This window comes from Drosophila navojoa, chromosome 3, assembly GCF_054131105.1.
Source record: "Drosophila navojoa isolate 15081-1374.11 chromosome 3, UAZ_NAV_1.0, whole genome shotgun sequence".
In the NCBI taxonomy this organism is placed as follows: Eukaryota; Metazoa; Arthropoda; class Insecta; order Diptera; family Drosophilidae; genus Drosophila; species Drosophila navojoa.
In genome coordinates this window covers 23,324,528-23,352,073 of record NC_142891.1, presented here as the reverse complement: position 1 = coordinate 23,352,073, position 27,546 = coordinate 23,324,528, and the positions used below count along the sequence as shown (strand labels likewise).

General features: G+C 38.1%; 1 protein-coding gene across 15 annotated transcripts; it reads right to left on the bottom strand.

Moving 5' to 3' along the window:
- Positions 1–8,483: 8,483 nt before the first annotated feature.
- On the bottom strand, positions 8,484–27,472 carry dac (dachshund family transcription factor). Of its 15 annotated transcripts, none has more exons than XM_089257039.1 (11): positions 27,346–27,472; positions 24,845–26,049; positions 22,401–22,427; positions 16,711–16,868; positions 14,617–15,054; positions 14,275–14,544; positions 13,598–14,140; positions 13,372–13,455; positions 10,668–10,868; positions 10,084–10,494; positions 8,484–9,873 (listed from the first exon to the last, which is right to left on the bottom strand). In XM_089257039.1, exons 2-11 carry the CDS (start codon positions 25,957–25,959, stop codon positions 9,740–9,742), a joined length of 3,381 nt encoding a protein of 1,126 aa, XP_089113165.1. In that variant the 5' UTR covers positions 25,960–26,049; positions 27,346–27,472; the 3' UTR covers positions 8,484–9,739. The 15 variants fall into 15 exon arrangements, with proteins under 15 accessions (XP_089113165.1, XP_089113163.1, XP_089113166.1 ...); XM_089257037.1 differs by having other exon boundaries at positions 26,670–27,351; XM_089257040.1 differs by having other exon boundaries at positions 16,711–16,847; positions 26,670–27,351.
- Between the last annotated feature and the right edge of the window lie 74 nt (positions 27,473–27,546).

Here is a 27,546-nt window from a genome sequence, read left to right as displayed (position 1 = left end):
CAAAGCAAAACAAAGTTTCAGCATTTCAGATTGTGTCTGGATAAGTTTCCGATATGATTAAATATTCATGAAATGGGAAAATCATATTTGGGCTCTAATATGGTAAGGTAGGCTACCAATAAAACTCAAATTTACTATATATTAAGGATATTTATATGAAATATTTTAAGAAATATAAATATAAGAAAGCTTGATAGACCTAAATTCCACATTATGGATTGCGACAGCTATTGAGCATTTTTTCAAACATAAACCTAAAATTATATACATACAAATGTATATATAAAATTTATATTTATTTTATAAGTATTTTGTACTTTAAAATATATATAAATAAATATACACATATAAAATTATTATCAATATCTCATTTTATATACCATTCTCAAGAAAATTTTAATCTTCTAAATTGAATAATAAATGAAATATTCTCTCGCCTTAAGTGCGGCATACTTTCAATTTAAATTGAAGCCCCTTCGGCCAACCCGTAGAAGAGTCCAGACCAAAACCAATCCAAGCCACATCCATCCATCATGTAGTGCATATCCCTGCAAATAGTGTTGTCATCGATCAGCTCGCTTCTACAGCTGCCCATGCGCCCGACTCTATGCAACACGTTTTGCGCATGGCGCTGACAAATTAAAATGCACAAACAATGAAAAACTCAACCAAAAAATCGTCTTACACAATAGAGTTGCCGAAAACTGATGACGAATGTTTTACGAATTAAGATGGATCACTTCGCATGACATCCACAAAAAACGAAACACGAAACATTGAATCAATAATAAAGAAAAAGGATACAGAGCGGCAACCAAATGAATGGCAAAAGAATAAATTGAAGCCAAGTTGTAAGAACTTGAATAAAAAATAAAAATCTTGGACGACTGTGCCATTTGATAGAGTCACTGAAAGCAGCAGCAGCAGCAGCAGCAACGGCAGCAGCAGCATGACGAAACACTTTTGCTGCCAATCGACTGGGTCATGTCAGTCAGACTCAATTTCTAAGAGCAGCCGTATCAAACACATCGGGCCGACTGAGAAAGAGTTTGATTTCAAATTGAATTTAAGTAAATGACGTAAGAAACAATCAAATGCGCCGAGGCCTATATACAAAATTCTATGTTGCCTATTGTGATGGACTTTAATGCCTTAATGTTTAATATCGCTGGCGCTAAATCATCGAGTCATGGCGCCGCAAGACGCTTGTCTCGATGTAGGACTTCGCACAAAACGCTTGGCATGAGCAGACAATCATTTACAATGCTTAAATTTTTAATAAATATATGTAGCTTGCAAGGAAAATGTCTAGAATGAGGGTTCGCCGTGCATAAGAACCACAGAATACAAGCCCTTACCATACCCCATACCACTAGCACTACCCTCACCCCGCTGCCTTCAACCGAGTTTCTTTTTTAATCAGAACAGGAATCTGATACTTGTACAAAAGGCTTTTCTTTGTAAACATCCACACATCCTGAACTTTCCGAAGCAGCAAAAGCTACAATAACAACTATGACAAGCATACATCGTATACAAAGGCAGCCGGGGGGGAGTGAGAGGTAAGGTCGTTTATTGTATGGATTTTGCGCATATTTACACATATGAAAAACATGTTAACCAGAAAATTAATTATAAAATTTTCAAAAACCTTAACAATGTCTACAATATGGCGTTTATTTTACTCAAACAAGCACCAACTAACTGCTAGCTGGTGTCTGAAGCACAGTGTGAGTGGGCGTGGCTCGGGGTATATATACATACATGTATGTGTAAATGAATCCCTTGGCAACTATTATACAGTGACATCGAATTACGATATCTTTAAATATGGGAATAATATAATAAATGCTAAGAAAAAACTATTTGAATAAAATGATTTTCAATATTAGTTTGTAATATGATGAACTTATCTAATTATATTTTTATATTTAAATATATTCTATTGAAATATAGATATTTATCTGAAAGAACTACAACGCCTATATTCTCTAATTAATTATATTATTATTTATAAATGTATTACTAATTATTACGGTAGTGAAATATAATTTTTTATATATATTAAAATTTTCTGTAGTTAGTTAGCCGTCTCACCCTGTTTAAATGCAAGTATGGAGCTCACTCTTAGACAATTTTCCCATGTACAATTATATTATACGCTCAGATATATGTATGTATATATGGATAAACGTTTCTGTATGCAGACATTGTTCAAGGCACAATGCCATAGCAAGTTACATAAATTGTAACAAAAGCACACGGCAGTTCACGTAGGAATGTACAGGAATACAGGAATAGTAGCCGACTAACAGATATCCTGTAAACTTTCACTTCTAGATATTATATGATATAGACTGTGCTTCAACTAAAAATTAAGATAGACTCTTAAAATAGCTAAATATTTTATGAAGCAAAAAATTTAGCCTCTTACAAAATTCAATCCGCCTTTCATATTTGAGCACACAGGGTATGGGTATAATTTAAACGTAACATAAGAAATTGAAAATTTCTTTTCCACATTTCAGAGAGGCTCACCGGGAAGGGGAAAGGTAGTAAAATTAAACATAGCATCTATGTGTCTGAGAAGCAAGCAAAAGGCGCACAGCAGAATCAGCAAAAAATGTGCCTCGCTTTTAAGGCATATCATCTGGAGATGACTGCAAAGGTGAATGAGTGAGTTATTCGCCGAAAGAGATTCGGGTGGATTCGAGTATCTTCATCGTAGTCAGCGCCAATGCGAAGTTAAGTAACCGTTGTCAATAGCGGCAGCAGCTGTTGTCACCTGTGTCCAGACAAAATGTGTAAATCACAGAATCTGCTTGCAAAAAATGCGAAAAAAAAAATTTACATAATGTGTGGTCTGGTCACATAACGGTAATATATTATTAAGGCCAATGGCAAAGTGCAGACCGAGTAAAAATATATCTGTTTTGCGGGCATGAACAGCCCGCAGACACCAGAGAAGGTTGCACAGAACAAAAGATAATGCTTATAAATAACGGATCAAATTGCATTCACACACAATTTATGATTATTTTTCAGAAAATTATGATAATCAGTGGTTACTCTACAAGAAAACTTCCTATCCCAGTTAGGAATGAAAAAACACAACAATATGCAAAAAGCGTGCAAGAAATAAAAAGAAAAGAAAAGAAAAGAACAGAAGAGAAAGAACAAGAGCGAGAGCAAGAAGAAGAAAACAAAAGGCAGCAAGAGAGTCCTTCAGTTGGTTGGCTGGCTGGTGGCGCATTTCTCAAAATAAAAGTATCGAATTAGCAATATAATATCAGATGTCCTGCACAGACTGAACTGAACTGAACTGAACTGAGGAGGGAGACGGACGGGCGGACGGACGGACGGACTACTGCTGGCTGAGTACAGTTCCATTTCCACTTGAATTGCCAGCCGGCATGCTGCTGGTGTGCTCCGTCGCAGCAACTCCAACTTAAACACGGCTCATTCTCTGCACCATGTTATGGGCAGATTGTTGTCATTACCCAGGGTTACGTCAGCTGCCAAGGACTAGGCCCGATAATACAGCGAAATCAAACCGCAATTCCGCTCCAGCCGACATATGTAAGCCTAATTCCAATTCTCAATTGCATGGCATGTTGCAGCCACATTTATAAGTACTTAGTTCCTTTTTTTACCCATTCACCAGAGGCAAGCCGCATCGGGGAACTTGTTCGCCTGAGTGCATTAGAATCGCTTGCGCAGGGAATCGGGGTCGTAGCGCCTGGGCTCTTGGCGATTTATGAAATAATGCACATGAAATATGTTTTTTATGCTTCTTTGTTTCGTTCTTGTTCTTTTACGTGCCCATTCGTCCAGAGAGCGCGAACAAAAGGCAAGGCAGCAGATTGTAAGCGGATTTTTTGCGAGTACGGGCTATTTCATCAACTGTCTTTGTATCAAACAACCAAAAAAAAACTAACAGCACCTGTCGGATTAATGTATAGAGCAGAAATCTACTTCTTTTATAGTTTAACACAATATCCATTCACCTACTTATATGTACATATGCGAGTGTCAACAGATCTGATCAAACATTTGATCGCCAGCTCGCTCCATAGTACTTTCAATATGAGAACTAAAGCAGCGGTCATTATTAATTATTTATTGCTTAAAACAGACTCACTTGAATGTAGTTTAGTTTGTTTAGCTCGTGATCCATTTATCATATTTAGTATAAAGTGCACCTCCTGTTGACAAGCGACTGTCACCACCAACAACCGACACCAAGCATTCCCCCATTCTTAGTTGGTCTGCACTTTCCACACAACTAAGTCGCAAATTTGTTCATACCAAACTGAAGGTAAAACGAGTATGAACGAGCACGTTGCAATCCGGCGTTGCCGACTGAATAATACTTGTTCACGAATCAAATGTAATTTGAAAAATTTTACAGGTACTCTAAATAGAATTGCAGTGATCTAAGCGAACCTGTTCTACGTGATCCTGACGAGAGAACTCTACATATAATATTATGGTTTTATATTATATTATACATAAAAACGTATTTAGGGAGTATGTTAAGCGCTTCTCCATCAGCGCACATATACAAAAGTCGAGACTCCCTCTCTCTCTCTCTCTCTCTCGTTTTCAAACAGCAAAAACCAAACGACTCTGTTCAATTTGTGAACGAGCATAAGAACAACAAGCTAAGCAAGAAAACGTCATCGGCCCAGACACGTAAACATTGGCCCAAAAGGCCTTTTTTCTGGACTCCGCTTATAAATCAGTTGCGCGTCTTTTAATAAATTGTAATTGAGTCGCGCTTCACCATTCGCGCAGCTCATAGAAACTTGTTGTTGTTGTAGTTGTTGCTGCTGATTCTTGGTGGGTTAAAGCGGCACGGCGATAGGCCAGCGCGATTGCGATTGGGATCGCGTGTGGGAATGCAGACGAGGTGATGTCGATCCTTACGGCTTGGCGACGACCCTAAATAAACCTCTTCTTTCGCTGCTGCCTTTGTTTTAGTAGTTATAGTACTATATACATATGTTATGTATGTGTGCATGTGTGTACGTACATGGGATGCTTGCCGGCTGTCGCCACTTATAACGCTCGAGTATCTATCCTCCTCTTACAACTCTCGTTCATGGCATGCTTGAAAATCAAGTAATGAAAAATGTTCTGTGTGCAATTTTTCTTTTCATTTGTTTCGTGCTTCTTCGCCACCTCCTCTCGCTCCTTCTTCTCCTCATCCCCGTCTCCTCCTTCTGCTCCTCTCGCTTTTGTTGTTGTTTGTGTGTTGAGCAGCAATAAAACTCATTGAACACGAGTTGCTTTTGAGAAACATGAACAATTAATGCAACATATGTTTGCCAGGGACCTTACCAAATCGTCCTACAAGCAACCAACCAAGCCGGCTGTAGCCGACTGCGCAATGCTGCACTTGGAGTCGCTTTGCCGATAAAATCAATATTTATGATTGCTTCTGAGCTGTGGAGTAGAGAGCTCTAACTGTGGCCATGCAATCAATCCATTTATGCTATTCGTGAAGAGGAATATTCTCTATCATCGATCCCTTCTTTCCGATTTGCAAATTTCTAAATAACTTCTAATGATGCTTAGCCCTGCTGAACACCTAATATACCTTATTTTTGTATCCTATGAGACCATGTATAAGAATTCGCGCTCTTCGATCTTTTCTTTGTAGTCAAACAAATCGAATTAGTTGGCAACGCAATGCAACACTGTTCGGCAATTGATGCACAACACGCGAACTGGAAGCAGAACTCGCTAAACAAAATCAATTCAATGATGCTCTGATACTCTATCCAATGAAACGAGCTGAGAATGTGAACATTGAAGCAACCTTGAATGTATTAAATGGTAGTATATTACCAGATTTCAAATAAGTGTGCACAATATTTTAATATAATAAATATTAACTAGAAAATGGCAATGGATATTCTTAATGTACCCAGTTTCAAAAGCATTCGTTCAGTTCCCAATACCCAGTCTATGCAATTTATTTCCTAACGATGCTGAAGCGACACGCCTCTAGTACAAATGAAAATGAAATAAAAAAGAAAAAAAAAGCCATCGACAATCGCTATGAAGCCAATCGGTCGATTGAATGCACTGATATAATTTATCCACGATGCACTACGAGTGCACAAAGTACACAACAGAAAAAAATAAGCAGAATTCAATCGAAGATACATTAAATAAATTTGTTCTTTTAATTGTTACTAAGCAATTACAGATGGCTTTCATAATTGGTTTTATTTGTTTTTCATACCATTGCACTCGTAGCAATCGAGGTGGGTTCAGCGTGGAAGCAGCATTGGCTGTGGGTCAGTCGTTATTTATAGCCAGACGAATGAGGGAGTCAGATATTGAGGGCAAACATGGCAGTTTATCAACAGCCAACTGCTGCGGTATATAATAAAATAATACAATATATCATGATAATACAAATAAATTAATAAATGCATACTATAATGCTATTAGGTATGTACTTAATGTTGGAATAACTACAGGCATATATCTATATATATATATATATATATATATATATATATATATATATATATATATATATATGTGGCTATTTATTTAATGTCAAGCAAGAATTACAGAACGGCAATGTTACGGCGAGAGAAAAATCCTCATATATACATACATATGTACATATATAACAAAATATGATTGGTAAAATATTTGAGGGACTGACAAACGGCGAAGGAACCCACAATTAGCTAAACGTTGAACTTAGCCCAAAAGGAATTAACGAGAATCAAGAGAGCTGCTGCCCGTCTGCCTGCGTGCCTGGCTGGCAGGCTGCCTGGATACCGAATGCCGCGACATATGCTCCAAGTATCACACACTGTCCCCATGCATGAGCCGAAGACCAATAATCAAAAGCATTCCATTTAATTTGGACTCGGCATGGTGATCGACACGATATGTTCGGGCCAGGACCGTGGCAAATCAAAGACTCCAAATCTAAACCAATAATAAAGTTAAATCGATAATTGAGGTCAAGCGAGCGAAAGGCATTTTTGGGGCAGATAATATTTTGTATATCAGGCTATTTGGCAAGCATACGTGATCGTTTAACTGTAAATTAAATATAATTTACCAATAAGTATAATTACAATATGTAGTTTTGTTTTCTTATTTTTTATTTTATTTTTATTTATTTTTTTTTTATGCTTTCGCTTTGCGTTTGATTTCTTTCTTTTTTCCGAATGCGCAAATCTTGTAGTCAGTGAAGCTTCAGCTGATGATCCCTTAAGCCACGCCAGACGCATAAATCATCAGGCAAAACATTTTTGGATCGATAACTGTTCAAGTCTGATCCTCTAACCGTGAGATCGTTTACCGATTTATTTCGTCTGTCTGAACGTGCGCCACGCATTTAATGTTGGTTTATCTTCGAGCCTTAGCTGATTGATCACGCTCCTTTTTTACGAGTCTGAATTTCATTAAACTCAACATAGAGCGAAAAAATTGTCTGAGCTTCTAGCAACAGCTATAAGAGTGGAGCCATATTTTTGATGAATGCGGATGCTGGCAGTACAGTAAGTTATATAAGCAACATGTCTAGTTTATCTATTGAGAATTATTTTCATAAATATAGTTTAAACTATGCCTCAAACAACTTTTCATCGAAATTCGCTCTAAGGCACAGCCCAAACCGTAGAGGTAATATAATTTTAGATCTACATCTATTCCCTTTCAATTGTGGATGACAATATTGACAATATTGATTTGGCTTTTCAAAAATACTATTCAGAGTTAGCTGATGATAAATCTGAAAATTCATTCATAATCAATTTACATGGAAATTCCCTAGGTAATGCAACGTTTGATTGAAATGAAAACTTCTATCTACCCTCTTATTAATATGAAGATAAGCAATCTATCTTATTGCTTGGGCTGTTAAAAGATCAGGAAGTACAAGTGCTTTCCTCAGGGATTTACAAACCAAGTTCTTGCTTTTGCATGCAATCAACAAAGAAATACTTTATAGCATCATAGACTGATTGATGTTTTACTGCAGAAACATATTTTGACAGTTGAAAAATTGTTGTTGGTAAATGCTCACTTGATGATGAAAACAAAAAATAATCAATAATAAAGAGTACATATTTATTGGAAAGGTTATTACATTACCTAGCAAAGTATATGCATACTTACTCTTATGGGCCATTATAGCTATCGTTCCATCAAAGAAAGGAATAAAAAACCAAATATATTTTCTGTGGCTACAATATCACAAAATCCAAAGACACGCCCACTGATTGGATGCTTTACATGCGCACTTCAACGTATCCTCCCTCGCGCCTGTTGGTCGAGCAAATTTAAAGATACTTCTCCTAACTCTAGCGATTTTCACACCCCGAACGAGCCTTACAAAGTCAATGAGTAACACTCATCTACACATTCTAAGGCAAACGTTGATTTAATTCCTCCAATGGGACCAACCAAGTATTAAATATACCCAAACATGAAAACGAAATTAATTTTTTGAAATACTTTTGCAATAATAATTTATTATGTATTACTTTAAACTTCACTTTTTTGTCAGAGTTTCTATTCTCTTGTTGCTGGTTTTTGTTTTTTTTTTGTATATTTGCAATTGTTGTCTGTATTATTTTAATGGTATTATTGTAATAATTGTTGTTTATTAATGTTAGCAGCGAGCAGCGAGAAATGTTGCACAATAAGTTTTAACACTATTGTTTCAATGTATTTATTATGTTTTAGATTTTATGTTTAGTGACTATTGTGACTATTGTTAATGTAATGTTTATATTTTTTTAGTGTATATATATATAATAGCATATGAAGCGTTAAAATATATATATATATATTTATGTTTATATATATTTAATGTCGAGTTTATAACACATTTTTCAATTGGGACTGCATTTATTTCTAATAATCTTTATTTTAGCCCAACTCTTGCATTTACTATAAATACATTTATGTATATATATTTAAATTTAATTTATATTAATATTAAATTGTTTGTTCGGTTTAATGGGTAAGCATATGAAATACTTGTAGTGTTTAATTTATAAAATTAGTATAGATTAATGCGCTTCTAAGCTAATAAATAAATTAAAAACATCGTAACATTAGTTCCGCCCGGCAGCAGCTCACTTACGCCAATACCAATAATTTAATACCTATTTTTAAAACACTATAAAGCGCTCTCTAAAATGTTTTCCAAGTTGAATACATACATAAATAGTTACATGTAATAAATTAAATACAATATTATATTATATGATCAAAGTGTATGGGTGTGTGTGTGTGTGTTTGTGTGTTCGCCAACTACTCGCACTAGTCAAAGCCAAGAATAGGCAGCCCAGCACTAATATTAATTAAAAGCCTTTACATGCCTATGTACAAAATGCTAGTTATGCTATCCATATGCCTAAAGCGTTCTCTAAGCTTTATATGTTGGTGTCGGAAGTACATATTCAATTAAATTTCACTTTATTTTCTTTACTCTTCTTTTGTTTAAGCTATGTAAAAATATGTACAAAATAGCTGTTGTTGTTTTTTTTTTCAAATATTTGTGATGCTTTTCAAACTTCTTTCAATCGTTTTAAAACATAGACTATACCCTATAAGTAGTTATATACATAAGATTGCTGTATTAACTGTTGGAGTTCTGCATATTTGGTCCGGTCACATGCTGTCACCTGGATTGCACTTTGAGATCAAATATCCGTGTTGCAGCTTGGCAACAATGCGATCGCAATGGAGCTTAGTTAGCGCTCCCAAAGAGCACCGAGTTCTTGTAATATGCCGTTGGTCTCTCCGACAATGGACTCTTGACATCGCGCTCAGCGTTCGCAGCGCGTGTCTTGCGCTCCATTTCCAGCTCCTGTGCAAGGGATTCTTTCAAAATGTAATGAAATAGGAAATAAATAAATGACCGGCTGATGGTGACGATAGAAACTAAGTTAAGATGGATACAGAGTTCAAAAATCAAGACAAACTTGAAATGTGTACACATATCTATATATACTCTCATTTGCCTGATATATACTTTCATCTTTAAAGGGTTCACAATATATCATTTCACATCAAATAGAGTTGTAAACTTACCCGAATAGTTTTGCCAGAAGGCGCCGGTGGCCATCAGATCGATGCCTGGATAGCTCCAAGTGGCCTTGCCGTTGCCAGTGGCAGCTGTAGCGGCGGCAACAGCGGCGGCTGCTGCCAGACTGCCCTCGGCAGCGACAGCAGCAGCGGCAGCAGTCACTGAGGCAGCAATGGGCGGTGGTTGGTCCTCGCGGTCACGACTGGAGCAGCGCGGCTCGTTGTCGCGCGTGGCGCTGTTGCACTGTTGGCGCTCCATGGAGCCCTCGTGGTCGGAGTGCGGCTCGCGTTTAAAGTGTGTGGGTGGATCCGAGTGCGAGGCGGAGGACGCTTGCACCGTTTGGCTGGTCACATCACACGAGGAGCTCAAGGACTTGTCAGACTTATCACTGCCGCCGCGACTGCCGCAGTCAGTATCTATGGATTTAAAAACAAAACAGAGGGCGCTGTGTTGGTTATCAAAGCGTTGGGCGCAGGAAGGATCGAGAGAGCCGAAAGCGAAAGGCGTTGGGGATAGACGGGATACGTTTTGTTAGCCATGCTTTTGTGGTCTGTGTGGCCTTCTGCTCTTCTGCCTTATCAGCACTTACCTTTTGGCGCCTCAGCCCCATCGCTGCCAGCATTGCTGCACTTGCCATCAGCCGTGCCGCTGCCAGCGCCGAGCTCTGCCTCGCTGCAGCTGACGTTGCTGGCGCTCGCCCCTGCGTTGCCTTTACTGCTATCATCGCCCAGCTGCTGTTGATATCGAATGCGAATCTTGCGCTCACGTCGAAAACGCTTCTGATAGAGCACTGTGAAATAGACGAAAATGAAAAGGGATTAAAAACGATTAACTAACCTAATATTAATTTATATCTAAGCCTCTGCCTAGACGAATGTTCATATATAAATAAATTACAATTCCCATATATGTATATGTACATCATATATACATAGTTACACTCTCTGCCTAGTGAACTCATATAAAAGTCTATTAACTCAATCGATTTATCGTCACGTGTGCTAATTCTTACCATACGACCGTTAAGTCTGGGAAACTGGTACATCATCAAATTAGCATTAATTAGGTTAGTCAAGCGTGGTAATAGTCATTTGAAGGGTGTAGCAAATGCAACAACATGAAGTCTGCTATTTTCGAGTCGAACCTATCGATTCGAATACCAAATTTGCAAAGATATTTTACGTTTTTTTCTTGGTATTTTTTTATCTCCTTCTTTTGCTCTGCTGCACTCAATCTTTCATTGCAATGGCCGATTTGCTGGCATGTTCGACAGCCATAAGATATTTATCGGCTTGCTTTATTATTAATGGCAATTAGATGCCTGTGTTGCTGTAGTAATATCAATGTGGCATGGGGCCCACACACACACACACACACACATACATACACAAATCTCAATTCCTTCAACATGGCATAAATTGTGTTTTGCTCACTGAATGATTGGCTACTCGCAATTTGAAAGAAGCTTGAGTTATTATGGGTGGAATTAGCAACTGCAGTTGATTTGTATATATGCAAAAAGTTTTCTACTTTAAAAATGCAAAAATAGTGGAAGTAAAGTATATTGACTAGCTTTCAAGATTTTGTAAGCTTCCGATATTTCCGAGTAACATAAACACTGAAATAATTCCTGATTTTAAAAAGATTTAAAATAGATTTTCTATACATTCAAATGTATGTCTTTACACATATCTACAATATTAAAGAGAGAAAAATAAAGTTATCTACATAACTCTACATCTCTTACATACAATGCATGAAAACCCATATACCCCGCATATGAGGGCGAGCAAAAGCCAGCCACAATTACAGTTCAGAGTTAACAATTTTTGGAATTCAAATTTGCATTTACAAATAAGTGAAGGCTATTCCAAATGTCGGCCCCAAAAAATAATTTGAAGGCGCTCACATGGCATCGTACAATTAGTTGGCTATATACGAGGAAAACCCAAAATGTTAGCTGGCTCAGGAATTATGGCAAATGTGAATTTGGCTTTGATATTAATTTGTATATAAGATAATTTATAATTATCAAATGGGAGCATACAAATTAATTTGTATGTTTGGTATAGTAGGATGATATTTAATAGCCTGTCGTCTTAGTAATTAACTGTTTTTGGTTTCATATTTCACAAATTTATTACAATCGAAAAATTGTTGAGATCGCGTTGACAGACTCACCCTTAAGGTTCTATTCTAACGGCAGAGCTCTCACACCCGCAGCTTTTGACAACCCTTTTAGACTCTCTGCTTTGGAGTCATCATAAAATATAATAACAACCAATTAAAAGATTTTTGTGTGTGCGTCAAATCAAAGTTTTTTGTCTGTAACCAAAAGCAACTCGAATTCCAGACGGAAAGACTCGAGTCGAGAGACCCTGCGCTCGTGCCCCCGCCCCCCCACAGAGTGCCGCCTCTAATGATGTGGAGTTGTCGTAGTCGACGATGGAGTTGCTACTTTTTGCCAATCGTTCGAGTGTAACTAAATAATGAAATGATATTAAATTCATTTGAATTGTGATTTCTCTTGAAAAGGTCGCCCCAGAACGAGAACCAGCGCCAGAGCCAGAGAGAACGGCAGCTTTTCGGACTTAAAACCTATTCGAGTCCGGCGAACGAGCTGAACGACCACCAGAGAGCGCCGACAGAGAAAGACGAGAAGTGCGCAAGAGTGGGCCAGTCGACATCCACAGCGACATCGACATATCAGGTGTCATTGTCATTTGAGTCAGCTTACATTAAGCGCGCACGATTGGAGTTGGCATAGGCAATTCTCTCGAGCGACAGGAACGACTCGGTTCCTTCTGCCAGAAGGGATTGGCTTGGCGCTAAATTCAATATCACGCAGAATTCATACAAAATTATAAATAGACAGACACAGGCCATAAATGTTCATATTTAGATTTGCCCTGACTGACTGACTGTATGATTGCTGATTTGATTAGCCAGAGCTTAAGTGATGCGCTTTTGCAATACTCGGAGAAGAACATTTGTTTCATGAAGTATGCATTGATATTTATTTTCACTTAATTGAAGCTAAACACTTTTACTTTTCTAATTTATTATATATGTATGCAGTACATATTCATAATGAACTGCTTGCTATTTGTTTCTAATTAAATAAGTTAATTGTTCTGTAATCGATTAGAGAACGCGTATTTTCCAGCTCAACGATTCGAGAAATGTGCAAATTACTCACGTAACTTTAAATTTTTCCTTATATAATTTACTATTGATTATAGTCAATAGCCACAAAATGTTAATAAATAATTATGTTAGGTCTCTAAACTTACCACGCAATTTGCGCTCATCGACAAGTTGTCTTTCGAGGGAATCTTTGACCTCGCGTTCGCGTAAAACATCCATCTTGAGTTCGGCTGTGGGGAAAAGTATGAGAAGAAACGAGAAATGAGAAACGAAAGAGAAGAGTGCAAAATTATTTACGGTCACAAACAGCACGATTTAGTTAGCATATGGGAAAGACATCATTGTGATGGTCTTGCTATTCTTGAGGCTTACCTTTCTCATAGCTGAGCTGGCGCTCCTGCTGCCTGGCGTTGTCTGCTGCCACTTTGAGCAGGCTTTGGATATTCCGCAGCAATGTTTCCGTAGAGCTGGCGGGCACAACGGCATGGGAATCGAGGCCGAGCGGACCCAGCGCCAATCCGCCAGCGAGGGCAGCGGCTGCCGCAGTTCCATCATTCGATGACAACAAGGCCTCGTTAGGCGTCAATGCTCGACCGCCGGCAGTTGAGGGTCCGTTAGCTGCTACTGCTGCAGCGGCGGCTGCTGCCGCATTCGCTCCAGCGGCTGCTCCATTGGCCACGGCAGCGGCCGCCGCTAGCTGCGAGTAGTTGAGGGCGCGCTGATGCTGCAGTGCAGCGGCCGCAGCCACATCGGCGGTCGGCGAGCCCACCACGCTCAGATGGTGTGCCGGATGGGCCTGATGATGGTGCGAAGCGGCTGCAGCATGCTGATGCAAGTGAGCAGCAGCTGCGGCAGCGGCGGCAGTAGCGGCCGCCGAACCCGTGGATAGATTATCACGCTCCGTGTCACTCAAGTCTGTTAAAAGGCACACAAAGCAGCGTCAGCAGCGTTAGTAGAGTCAGCGAGTCAGCCAGTCAGCCAGTCAGCGAGTCAGAGTCAGTCAGAGTCAGAGTTTTTACTTATCGCAAAGAAAAGCAAAGTTTACTCACCTTCATCGTCTTTGCCCAAGCAACGTTCATCGACTTCGGATTGGTTCTCATCACTGAGATTCTCTTCCTCCTCGTCGTCCTCGACGCCAATTATGGGGCCGCCGCCAACGCTGCGACTGCCTTCGTCGAGGCTGCGCGACCCACGCGGCGATGCCGCTGCCGAGAGGCAATCGCTGCGCTCGCTGCCAGCGTCGCAGTTGCTGCCGCCGTGGTCCGTATTGCCGCCGGACTTGCTCAGATTGAGAACTGGACTTTGGCGCGTGGGGGAGCCTGGGGGGTACGCAAATCGAAACAACTTATCAGCACTTTCCTCAACAGCCACCGTCCATCTGTATGCCTTACAATTGCGCGAACTCAGATCTCTCGGCTTCAATTCCCGTTCATTCACAACACTGCCGCAGCGATCGATTCCACCGGCGCATATGGCCTGTTGCCTTTCATCCGTGCGCTCTTCGCGCAGCCGCTCTAAGTGCTTCACTATATCTTCGTAGGCGGCACGACAATTCTCCCATATGCCCGATCGAGCCAATGCATCCATATTGGCTGCCGACATGCCAGCATTTTGTGCCGCCGCCTTCAACATTTGGCTCTCGGGACGAGCGTGGAGCCCGTGCGGCGGCATGCCGGGTGACATGAGTGCCGCAGCGCCAGGATGATGGGCATTAATTTGCATAAAGGCCATGTGGTTTATGGGTGGAGGATTGTAGCCGTTGGCCAACAGCGGCGACTTTTCCATACGATTTATATCTGCAACACAATCGGGATAGAAATAGTCGAAGACTGTGAAAGGCTTTGAGTATTATTGATTCAGAATAAAACTGAGACAGTATTCGTGACAACATTAACTAAATATGACTAAATAACTAAATGTTTGCATGATTAGCTTATCGTAGCTTCATCATTTAGTAGTTTGATATTGATAACACTGTATTATATCAAAGAGAACACAGTAAGAATGAACAATTGATCAAATAGTTAGCAGACAACGTTTCAATAATTAATATAGATTATGGAAATTTATATTATTTGAACTCAGTAAATAAAATTTAATGATTGATTTTAACAACTTTTCGCATATTTATTTATATGAAAAACAAGATTCTAAATAAAAATAAATCTAAAGATTTTAAGCATTAAAAAGCAAAAATGATCATCATATCAAATTTTATAAACCTTTTATTATTTTTAAATAAATTTATTAAATATATTAAATACATATAAAAATATATAAATATATATATTATTAAATTGTAAATAATTATATTTCTATATGCTTAAATATTTATATTTGGTGGGTATTAAAGGATAAACCTTAAATAGTTTCAATGCTAAAATTATATTTTTAATGCATTCACAATGCAATAACAAAATGTTTGTTGCAATGGCTCATCAGATTAGTGGAAATAGTGCAATATCACTCAAAAATCAACGCCCCACTATTCACTCAGATGTAATTTTTTTCTTCGATTTTTTTTTCTCGATTTTCAGCTGCTTTGTAGGGATTGAGGAATGACTTGGCTAAACAACAACTGTATGGATTTCGAGTTATGTGTAAAGAGGCGCCGACGGCGCATGGTTCTAAAGAAAGAGGATGAGATCTTTTTTTGATAGATGTATCTGATATTGTGCGTTGGCTCAGACACATTAATAAAATGGGGCGTGGCCGAAGTTGTCAGACGCTTCAGGAATTCATAGAGAGCCACAAATATGTAAAAATCAATTAATTGCGAGCGTTACTTTGGTATGGGCAAGTATCTTGAAGTACTTAAAATAATTACAATGCCTGAATACAGACATGAAACACAATTCGAACAACAGCAGCAGCAGCAGCAGCAGCAGTCGGAGTCGGAGTCGGAGCAGCAGTCATAAGTCCGAGCAATGTCTGTTTGTAACTCTTTAAATGCGATTTCCTGTACAAATCACATAGTGGCGAGTCGAAACGTTTTCGATTTGATTGCTCGCCTTGGACAAATGGGCATTTATCTGAACTTGAAGCTGGGAACTCGCGCAACTGGCAACTGCCGAGAGTTGGGAACGTGCACAAAGTTGTAGCTGAAACCGAAACAATTGCGCATTGTGTATATGTATCCGTTCGCCAAACTTATAATCAAGGCATCCACAAATCACACAAACTTCGCCCTCTCTCTCTCTCTCTCTCTCTCTCACTCACTCTGAGTTTTCTTTTTTTTTTTGCAACTTCCAATTGGCTGCACGAGTAGTGAAACAGTTAGCCAAAAGCCACTTGGCTGCGAATCTCAAATGATTTTATTACCATTTCAAGTGCGTTTCGGCAATTGGTAAAATCGATTTGTTCGCTGCTTGTAAATCGTGATTATGGCGGCGCCGACGGCCATAACAGATATTCGATGCGAATGGGCTTAAATTGGTCTAAGGCAAATGGCAAAAATGCCAACGACAAAATTGAACTCTACTTACCACTAATATGGCCATTCTCGTAGGCATAGTCGCCATTGTCCAGTCTATGCTTCTTCAGCTGGGGATGCTGTGTTAGGTGCGTGGGCGGCAGCGAGAGGCCAACTGGGCCACGTTTCGGTGGTCTACCCGGTCTGGAACTGCGGAATTGCAGAGAGTTACTGTTTGGGTTGAAAGCAATGACAATTGGCTTGGTATCAGTATAGAGCAGCTGTAGCACACCAAACGAAATGGGCTTAAAGCAAATGAGATCACACACAACAATACTTTCGGTGGCTATTTTATGCTGCTTAGATAGATATATATGTATATAAATAAATATATATACACATATATATGTACATATATGTATTTACATATATATATTTATAATATAAATAGATGTATGTGTAGCTTGAGAGTTTCTTAGAGCATGTTATTATTTGTTTATAAGAACTTTAAAATATTTTTTAATTTTATCTGATTTCATTTTCTCATTTCTCACATAACTAAATCCTGTTTAAAGAGCAAGACAAGAAACAGCAGGCAGGTTGTAGGACCACAATTGAATGATGAAATATTATTAGATATGAATATGAATACCATATATGCAGATTTGCACAAAAAAAATTATAGTTAGTAATAAAATAAAAATTAAAATAAATCATCTAAGGTAATATAGTCCTAAGCTCTGATTCATATTCAAAAGTGTAAAGATCTTTATAAAAATAAATTTTGATGGCTGCATACAACATGTCAACAAACTGTGTAGCTCAACAATTTTCATTACATTGCCAACATTTAAAAATAAATACAAAAAAAAATCAAAGTTGACTCTAACAAAATTCTCGTATAATTTTCATTAGAAACTGTTACTATTTGCTTAAAAAATATTTGAGTAAGCCTTAAGCAAATACTTGACGTACGTACGATTAGTTAGCTAAGTCTAAGGCTAAGGCACAAACAAGTTTGCACAGCAGTCAGAGCGCAGCTATTTATGATAAACAAGTTATATTCAGATAAATATTAACAAACATTAGCTGCGTCTGCCGCAAATACTCAGAAACTAAATGCAAATAGAGAGACTCTGTGCAGCTCAACTATCTCCAGTAGCCGCAGTCAACAACAATTAACAATTACCCAAATTAACACAAAAAAAAAAAATTAAAATTTTTTTAAAAATGTGCCCACCTGTTGTTTACCTGGGGCAAACAGCAACAAGCAAATAAACTCCGGTAGCAATGTGGGCACAGATTGAACAATTTATAATTGTGCGTGGGTCCAGCAAAAGCTGCGAGTGCTGCGACTGCTGCGAGTGCTGCTGCTACTGCCCTGATAGAGTTGCACTCCATAAAACGATTGCAAATATTTACAGTTATTTCAACAATAAATATCAATATTTGAATGTAAGCGCCGACTCGGAAGATTTAATTGTGCCTATGACACATACGCACACACACACACACATATATACACAGAGACACTGTGGACATGGCCTTGCGGGTCATGTAAAGAGAGCCAGCGCCAATGCACTTACTAGAATCGTTGCGAAAGAATCAAAGCAAAGAACCGAGCGAAAGTGTATTGTTTTTTTTATTATTATAATTTTTTTTTGTTTTTGGTTGCTCTATGACGTGCAAAACAGGCGTCAGTCAAGTTAATGAATTTATTAAAACTAAAGAAATGGCGACAGCTGGAGCAAACAACATCTGCTAGCAACACTCTCTGCTCTTTTCTTTTTTTTTTTCATTCTTTTCTCATTCTGATTGCTGTAAACAGGGCCACCGATAAGCAGGCGTCCATTCCGATGCTAGCTTCCGTTGAAACATGTCTTGGGAGTAACTCTGTCTCTCAAGTACATACTATGTACATACATCTGTTTTGATTGAGCTAGTCAGAAATTGGTTTAACTGGAAGCAATTTGTATACCTTTATGGATAAGGTTCCATGATTTACATCTGCAGAATGTTATTTATGGCAAATAGAAATTTAGGGCAATTCAACAAAAGAAAAACCGATATGAATTTCGCTAATTATTTTTAGTACACAACTGAAGTCGGTTTAAATTAAAAATGTTTGACAGCCATACATGATAATAATATAAATGTTGTTACATGAAAATTTAAAGAAATTGCAAACGTATATCTTTTGCTTTCATTTTTAATTAACTAACGCAGTCCAAGAGTTAATATATAGAAAAATAAGGTATACAAATAATGAAGTAATATGCTGAAAAATTCCAATTTCAATAAGTTCTTCTATTCGCATTAAAGCTGGCAATACATTCAACAAAGTATATTTTTATATCCTTGCTCCATTTGATTACAACACATTTAGCCACACAAAACATTCACCTTCAGACTAATCTCTAATCAGGTAGAATCACATTAGCTAAATCTCTTCCTAATATGGGTCACAATATGTATATATAAACATAATCCACTGTCAGTTTAGACTCAAGATCAAAAATTCCTTGATTTTGATCATGCACTTGACTTGAGAATTTAGCCCAAAAATCAACTGCAGCGACGGACATAAGAAAACAAAAACAACAACAACAAACGTCTAGTCAGGAAGAAGAGAAGAAGAGAAAGAGAAGCAAGGCATGCAAACTGGTTCGCAGTTGCTACTTATACAGACGATATAACAATTTGCTCGGCTGAGGAGGGCATTTAGCTGGCAGAGAGCGAACCAGTTTGCAGCTGGGTGTTTCGCCAAGTGTATTTCAATGCTCAAGGGACAGCCGATCTGTGAAACATTGAATTGTGATCGAGTCCTGTTCCGCGCAAAGTGTTGCAAGCAGCAAAACGAAGACAAAAAAACAAAAAAAAAAAGAGAATTCGATGAATGCAATTGCAATTGCAATTGCCTAAACTGTGGGGCGTTGCCCAAGCATTTGTCAGGGAGCTTTCACAGGCAGAACTCGAACTCGAACTGGGACTGGGACTGGGTATGGGACTGGGAGTCGAGCATGTAGAACGACCAGAGCAGACACAAGTTGTGCTTAACCCACTGCCCGGAGCCAAGTTGTTGTTGTTGTTGTTGTTGGTGTTTCGCATTGGCAAATCAATTAAATTTATTGCGACGTTGCCACCTCACATCCACAAGCATTTGATTGCAGTTCAAATCGCCAACTGCAATGCAGTTAATTGCCAGCGAAATTTCCATATTTCAATTATGCGCCGCTAACAGTGGGCTTTAATTGAATCTACATAGGCAACAAATTGATTCGTACGACTCGATTCACAGAGTTAGTCGACCTGCACAAATTTCTGAGAAGAAGCCTCCAAGTCGTTTGAAGTTGACTTCAATTTCTTTGCCGATTGATTGAGCCAGAGTCGGGGCGAGTTTCCATGAAGCGCCGCCTTACGCAACTATCGAGCTTAGAGCCAATGCTAGGAACTCATTGTAAAAACGACATGCAAACGTACAAATGACACGACATTCACATAGTTTTACGCCCTTCAAGAATGCATAGAGAATACATATATATAGGGGGAGATACACAATACTAATTGGGGGCTTAAGTTCACTGAGTTGTGGAGAACACAAAAGTGGGGAGCCAACAAATTGCACTAGCTGCTGCTGCCCATTGACAAATGCACCTTGAATAGACAGCTAGAAATATGTAGAAGCTGAGACTAGACAAACCACATTTATGTTTACAGTTAACAAAACTTATTTGAATATTTCTCTTTTGTTAACTGAACATTCCAATTCGATTTCAGCAAAGTCTCTAAACCAGATTTTATAGTACGTTTTTTTTGCAGACCTCGCATAAAGATATATATTTGTGTAAATAATACGCAGTAGTCGGCTCTAATTAAGGATTTTGGCCAGCAATTTCTTAGGCGGGCATACAATTTGTAATTTGTTTTCTTCTCTCGTTTTTCCAGCGCAGCTCTCACAGTCCAGCGCGTATGGCTAGTCGCCTCAGGCAAGTCGCTTTTCTTGTTTCTCTTGATGATTTTTGTTGACTTCAATTTTCAATTGGCGTGCTAATAACTCATTTAGTTCGCATACTGAATTACAAAGCATGCTACAACATCGCCGTCGTCGTCGTTGTTGGGTGTCGTGTTTTCTTACAAAGAGCGCAGCTCGCTGATACACAGACATTCACTGCAACTCCAACGTCCTCTACTACAGATATACATATATGCTATATATATAGACATATACATATATGAGTTGCAAATGCTGCTAAGAGAATATTAGCCGCATTTTCCCTTTTTTTTTTTTTAGTATTTTTTGTAATTATTTATTATAAAAATAAATTGATCTATTGTTGCTTCATTTCTATTAGCTTTGGTTTTTTTCTTTACTATTTTTGTTACACTCAATTAAGTCGCATTTGAGAAATGCAAATTGGTATCATCAAACAACTACAGATTGAAGCTCTCGTCTATCTAACAGAAACAGTGCAACGGCAAATCTACTTTTCTCAAAACTATATTTATTAAAAAGAAAAAACTAAATTTTATTTATGGAGCTGTACAGACAGTCTGCAAAAGGCTCTGAATTACTTTTTTTATTTTGATGTAGAAATTGTTTTTGTATTTATTTGACTAGACCTCAAATTCTGAAAATACTGCATAAATATTTTAATATTGATTTAATAATCTCAAAAATTTGATGAAATATATTTATATATTTTTTTGTAATTTTTAGGTTTATAAAAATTTAAATTGTTAATGAATAATTAGTGATCAATTAGTCATTAGCAGTTGATAATTTTATAAGTTTTAGATAGAGTTATTAGTAAAATATTTTCATTTATCACACACTCACTATATCTCACATATCTATACATACACACATATATTTTCCCTAATGCTTTCATTTACATACGTAGTCGCACTATTAGGCACGCCAAGCGAAATCGAATCGAGTCAAAAGGAGTGTCTCTAGCAAATCAAGTTGAGCAACGTTGATCCACGAGCGATTTGTGCCCCACCTCAAACGGCAACAACAAGAATTGACTTTGTGGATGCCGCGCGCAACTCTAAACGGCGCGACGTTTTGGTCAATGCGACGGACCAAAGAGACAGCCAAGCGTCAGATGAGATCAAATTCAATTTGCCAGAGAATTTGGCAAATCAATCGATTGAAAGAACTGACAAACTGGTTGATGGACTCAGACTTGATAGACTGATGGATGGATGGGTTGACAGATAAGGGGGGAAAAGTGAAGTGAATTCATTCATTTCCGGGTCAATTTATAGTTTTTTTCGGATAACAAAATTGTCAGTAGAGATTGTCATGAAATAGAAGTCGCGACAAAAAGGCAAACAAATATAATAATTAAAAAAAATATTGCAAAATAACGAAAAACGGCTGAGCTCTCGAGTATTTTTAGAGTGAAAAATAAAGAAAGTTTCCAAAATATCATTGAATGTGTTGGGGCATCAGATCACATTTGTTAAGAGTATGAAACTGTTTTGTAGCTTGTTCCACATTTGTGTTATCCTTATATACAAAGAGTAAACATTAACACGCTCTAATTATTTAATTTTTAGGGTCCTATAACATCCGGGCTCGCGGTTCGGCCCATTTCCGCATTATGCAATTAATTTAATAACAAACATTTTTTTCGCTCTAAAAACTCTCAAGTGCACACAGAACGCACAGCTCAATGTACGATTGATTTGCGATTTCAACAGATTGCCATAGTTTTTTTTTCTTTTTTTTTTTATTTATTATACTTGTGTGTTTACCTCTCTGGCGGCTTGATCGATAGGCATCTGCAATTAAAAAGAGAAGAACAAGAGACAAGTGAAGTATCGTACTATACAAAAAAAAAAAAGAACAAGAAAAGGAGAAACAATTGTGTATGTGTGTGTGTAAGCTTCGAAAGAGCAAGATAAAAAAAAAAGACAGAGAGAGAGAGAGAGAGAGAAACGTATTGTAAAAAACTTTAGAATTATGTTTCATTTATGTACACATGGCGGGCAAGCGGGTGTGAAAATGCACACGCCTTAACCCCTGGCAGACCCGTGCAGGCAGCAACAACTACATTTTATAATTACCCTGGCTCACAGAATATAAACGCAATGGGGTGCAACTTGTACCAGCCAGCCTTGTACCTCTGTCCCCCAGTTTCCCCTCTATTCCACTCAATTCCTGTGTTCCTCTGTGTTGCCCTTTTGTTGCCGTTAACAGCTACAGCCAGCGCCCGGCAGGCCCTTGGCCAGGCTCTATAAAACTGCCAACTGCCTTTAGCGGTTTTTTTAGCTTTACCCTTTTTTGGTCAGTTTTGTGGCTCTGTCAGCGCCCAATTCTCTACTTGTTTCAATTTTACGCAAGTCTTTCAAGCTAATAATAGGTTTAACCGCATTTTTAACTGTTCTTCAATTGGTTGAGCGCACCCCGAGACCTGGAACTGAGGCCCTTGGAAATTCTGTTCAGCGCATGTGCACTTTGGAGCACTGTTTCCATAATTAACTATATTGTTTTTCATTGCATTTATGCGGCTCGCGGTTTTGCAGATACCCGTGGTTTTCTCCTCCGAAGGACAGGCCAACTGGCTCGCCGAGACCCAACTGAAAAACAGTCTCCAATTACATATGTCTGTTGTCTTATTTATGTTGCGTTTTGATGGCGTGCGCACCAAACATAGAACATTTTGCGTTTTGCATATTTAAATATATTTATTATTTCCTATAACGTATATTTTCGATAATATTATACATGTCCTATACCTCAAATATTTTCTATGCTTCATATATTTCTATAAATCATTTAATTCCTATGATAACATTTTTTATATTTTTCATTTTTCATATGTATCGAAATAGTTATTATATTATGTATGAAAAAGGAATTATAAGGAAATGATTTTAAAAAAAATAGTAAACGCTTTCATAGCGTATATGTTTTTGTTGTTTTCATTTTTTGAATTAAATAATTGTTATAAATATTGTATTTCCTATATTTTTTAATGGTAAGTATATTAATTTCCGATCTTTATCATTAATTTTAGGCAGCTTTTAATGTTCCCTTTCATAAATCCCACAAAAAAAAATATATATATATATTTATATATATAAGGATATAAAAAATATATAAGGAATATATTTATTAAAAAAAAAAATAAATAAATAAATAAAAAATAAATAAATAAATCTTTATACATATATAAAACAAAAATATGTAAAAAAAAAAAAAAAAAACTTTAATATTCATTTGTCAAAAATTGATTGTAAATTGTTTTTAAATTAACTACCAAAAAGCTTTAGACTAAATTAACTTAAACAATTTCCTTTAACTTTTCTAAATATTTGGTTTGCTTTATTTTGGTTAAATCACATCAGAAACTGTTTGTCTAAAAATAGGCTTGATTTTTACAACTTTTCAGCACATTGAAAAAAAAAAAAAAAACAAATTTTATTAAATTTCCTCAATTGACAATTTACATTTTTAGGCTACAAGAATCTCAAAATATTTATAAATTTTTAGAATTTTTGCCATGATGTAATGATTATTACAGATTTAGATACTGAATACGAATTGCACATATGCATGTATTTATATAAATATTTAAGGGCCCCACTATATAGTAACTGGGTTAAGGCAGTGTTGTTGTTGCTGCTGTTGTTGCTGTTATTTATAATCGAAACGGAAATGCTTTGACAGGGCACCGCACGCGTCGAATATGCGATTTGTGTGTTGGGCAACAACAAAAGGTAAAAACTATTTGCAAACTATTGTTAGAATCGTTAACAAATTTACGCAACGATTATATGTAACATATATACATATGTATATACATATATACATAGAGAGAGAGAGAAGCAGTTAGTTAACAATTGAAACTCTAGTTTGAGTTTGGCTACAGAGTGGGCTGGGCATATGCAGTACGACGGTTTGCATTGCGTATTTCCGCCAAATGTCATCAGAGGCAAAAGTTTCTTGATTAGTTGCCTACCCGTGCTCTCCCCGCCCACAAAACAATCGATATGCGATAGACTTAATATATTTTTCCAAACTATTTGCATAGCCAATGCGTTTCGCTTCAACCTATGCCTATGCCTATGCCTATGGCGGAAGGGAGAGGTAAATGTAAATGGGCTTTGGTCGGGTCTCACGCAACGGGCCGCCGTACGTGAACAGGAAATAAGTAAAAATTGAACAATTTGAACAACAATTCTCATATTCATACCTGGCCGTGGTGCAGTCTCTATAGAGCACATCAAAGTCCTTACAGCTGAGCAGCTTGCAGCGATTGACGCCCGGCTGTATGGCGCCCAGGCCACGCAATATTCGCACCTGCTCCACATTGCAAACGAGCGGCACAATGTCCAAGCGCTTCAGTTTCGTATAGACCGTGTGGAGGCCACCCACTAGATGCTTGAGGAATAGCTCAAAGGCCTGCGGCAGGCATAACATTGTCTCGTTGCTAATTATGAACGCAGCGACCTTCTGGCCCCGATACTCCACCAGCTTGCACTCGTTGGCACTCGGATCTGAGGTGGAAATGGGCGGCGGTGAGTTATATGAACGCGGTGGCACATGGTGATGAGCAGCGGCCATCAGCTCCAGCGGCGACGCATGGTGCATCATCTGCAGTGAATTGAGCAGGCCCAGTGAATGCGGCGGCAAGCCGTGCGGCATGCGAGGTGCCAAGCCCGTGCTCAATGCGCCGGCAACATGCGGCGGCGGACTGAGCTGGTGATGTTGCTGTTGTTGCTGTTGCTGCTGCTGTTGCTGCTGTTGTGCCATTTGTGCCATCATCGAGTGATTCAAGGAGCTCACCGGACTCACCGCGCTGCCATGACGCGTCGGACTGCTGGCCGGCGAGCAGCTGGAGCCACGACCATTGCCCGTGTGCGAATTGCGTCCATTTGGACGCTCATCGCCAGCGCCACGTGAACTGTTGCTGCCGTCTCGGCAGCCATTCTGTTGCTGTTGCTGTTGATGTTGCTGCTGTTGCTGCTGCTGCTGTTGTTGCTGCTGCTGCTGTTGCTGTTGCTGCTGCTGGGCTGCTGCTGCGGCGGCGGCGGCAGCAGCTGCCGCTTGCTGTTGCTGCTGATGATGCATTAGCATTGCTGTTGTATTCATGTTGCTGCCAACCAAAATCTTGTGTGCACTGATGCTGTTGCAATTGATATAACTGTGGCTGTGATTGTGATTGTGATTCTGATTGTAGTTGTTGTTGATTGTTGTTGTATTATTGTTGTTGTTCATTGACCGTTCATCGGCTTGTTGTTGTTGCTTTCGCTGTTGTTCACTGAATTCACTTGTCACGGATTGGCTACTGACATTGATAGAATCCATGCTTCATCATTGGTTAACAAAAAACGTTTATCTCTTGCCGTTTATATACATATGTATATGTATATGTTGTTAACCTATGTTAAAAGTTCACTAAAAAATGGACACGTTGTACATAATTAATGAACGTTTAATACGTTTTTAATTATTTTTGGAGTTTTGACTTCATGGAAAAACTAAAAGCGTTTTAGCTATTATAATTTGTATGCGTTGTATATATAACTATATATATTTATTCTTCTCTGTGAGCTTTGACTTTGAATTCTAAGGAACCATCAACATTTTTTGGTTTAATGATTATTTGTCAAATAAATTACTAATCAACTCTGACAGTTTACTATTCTTGAAGAAATAAATCATTTTTATGCAAACCTACATCGCAATCTATTTGAAAAGCATATTTTATTGGAGATTAGAACTCTACGGTTATATTTATATATAAACTATCAAATTCATATATATCAAAGATTTCCTGAAACTAATCCATATGAATATTAATTTTCATATAATGTTTAAATAATAAAAATGATATCCATATAAACATATACTGAAACAATTCAGCTAACAGTATATACTTTTCAATTTCCGCTCTAACATAACATTAAATTCTTTATTTTTGAAATATTTTTCATATACAAAATTTTATTCAATTTATATTCTTTCAGATTTAATTTCTTTTTTATCAAGTAAGTCTGGACTCCTCGGAAATTTACCTCATGAGTAATTTGTATTAAACATTAATTAATTTTAATTAATATTCCTATAAGGCGAACGCGCACTTTAAATATGCTTTGCATTAATTTCTGTGTTAGTTTGTTTCAACTTGCATTATTTACTCGATATGTTTCTTTTAATTATTATCAATTTTTCAATCAAAATTCTTGTATAATCTTTGCACAAATCAGAATTGGAAAACAAACACCAACTCAGCAAAACGCCAATTGGGCGACAGTGAGAGAGAACGTAAACCGTTATTCGTTAGCGTACCGACGGCGCGTCACTGAGCTTTTTGGGGGCCTTTTGCTGGCGCTGAGGCCACGACGAGCACAGCACACGAGAGGACTACGACGATAACTGAGACTGCAAGAAATCAACGAAACGAATTGCATTCGAATAGGAATCGTCACTCACTACTCGCACAAACCTCCCACACACAAAGACACATTAATTGGTAAAGCCGCTGTAACGCGCGCTAGACAGAGAAAGAGAGTGAGAGAGCGAGAGGCCATACACACACGAATCAAATGTTTTTTTTTTTTTTTCTTCTTTATATTTTATACACCCACACCACGAGGCGCGTCGTTCCGTTATGTACCGAGATACATTTTCGTTCACGATGTCGCGAGAGTCGAAAATGGAAATGCGCGCGCAAAACTTTTATTGCATTACCTTTGCTTACGAATGACAAATTCGTAATGAAAGGCGAGCCAAATGTGTTTCGTTTCGTTGCCAGTTTCCAGTGTTCAAACCAAGCCTCGGCGTCCGCAGCGCCAGCAGTAGTAGCTGCAGCCCCATCTACATTACATATACATGTACACAATCAGATGTATGTGTGCGTGTGCCTGTGAGTGTGTGCGTGTGTGTATCTGC

Bases quoted from the DNA above. Each gene is read 5' to 3' on its own strand.
- dac (XM_089257039.1), bottom strand. From the start codon at position 25,959: ATGGATTCTATCAATGTCAGTAGCCAATCCGTGACAAGTGAATTCAGT. The intron at 10,495-10,667 runs GTAAGTGCTGAT...TTAAATCCATAG, and splicing joins TGGGGCTGAGGCGCCAAAAG to ATACTGACTGCGGCAGTCGC. The intron at 9,874-10,083 runs GTAAGTTTACAA...ACATTTTGAAAG, and splicing joins CTTCTGGCAAAACTATTCGG to AATCCCTTGCACAGGAGCTG.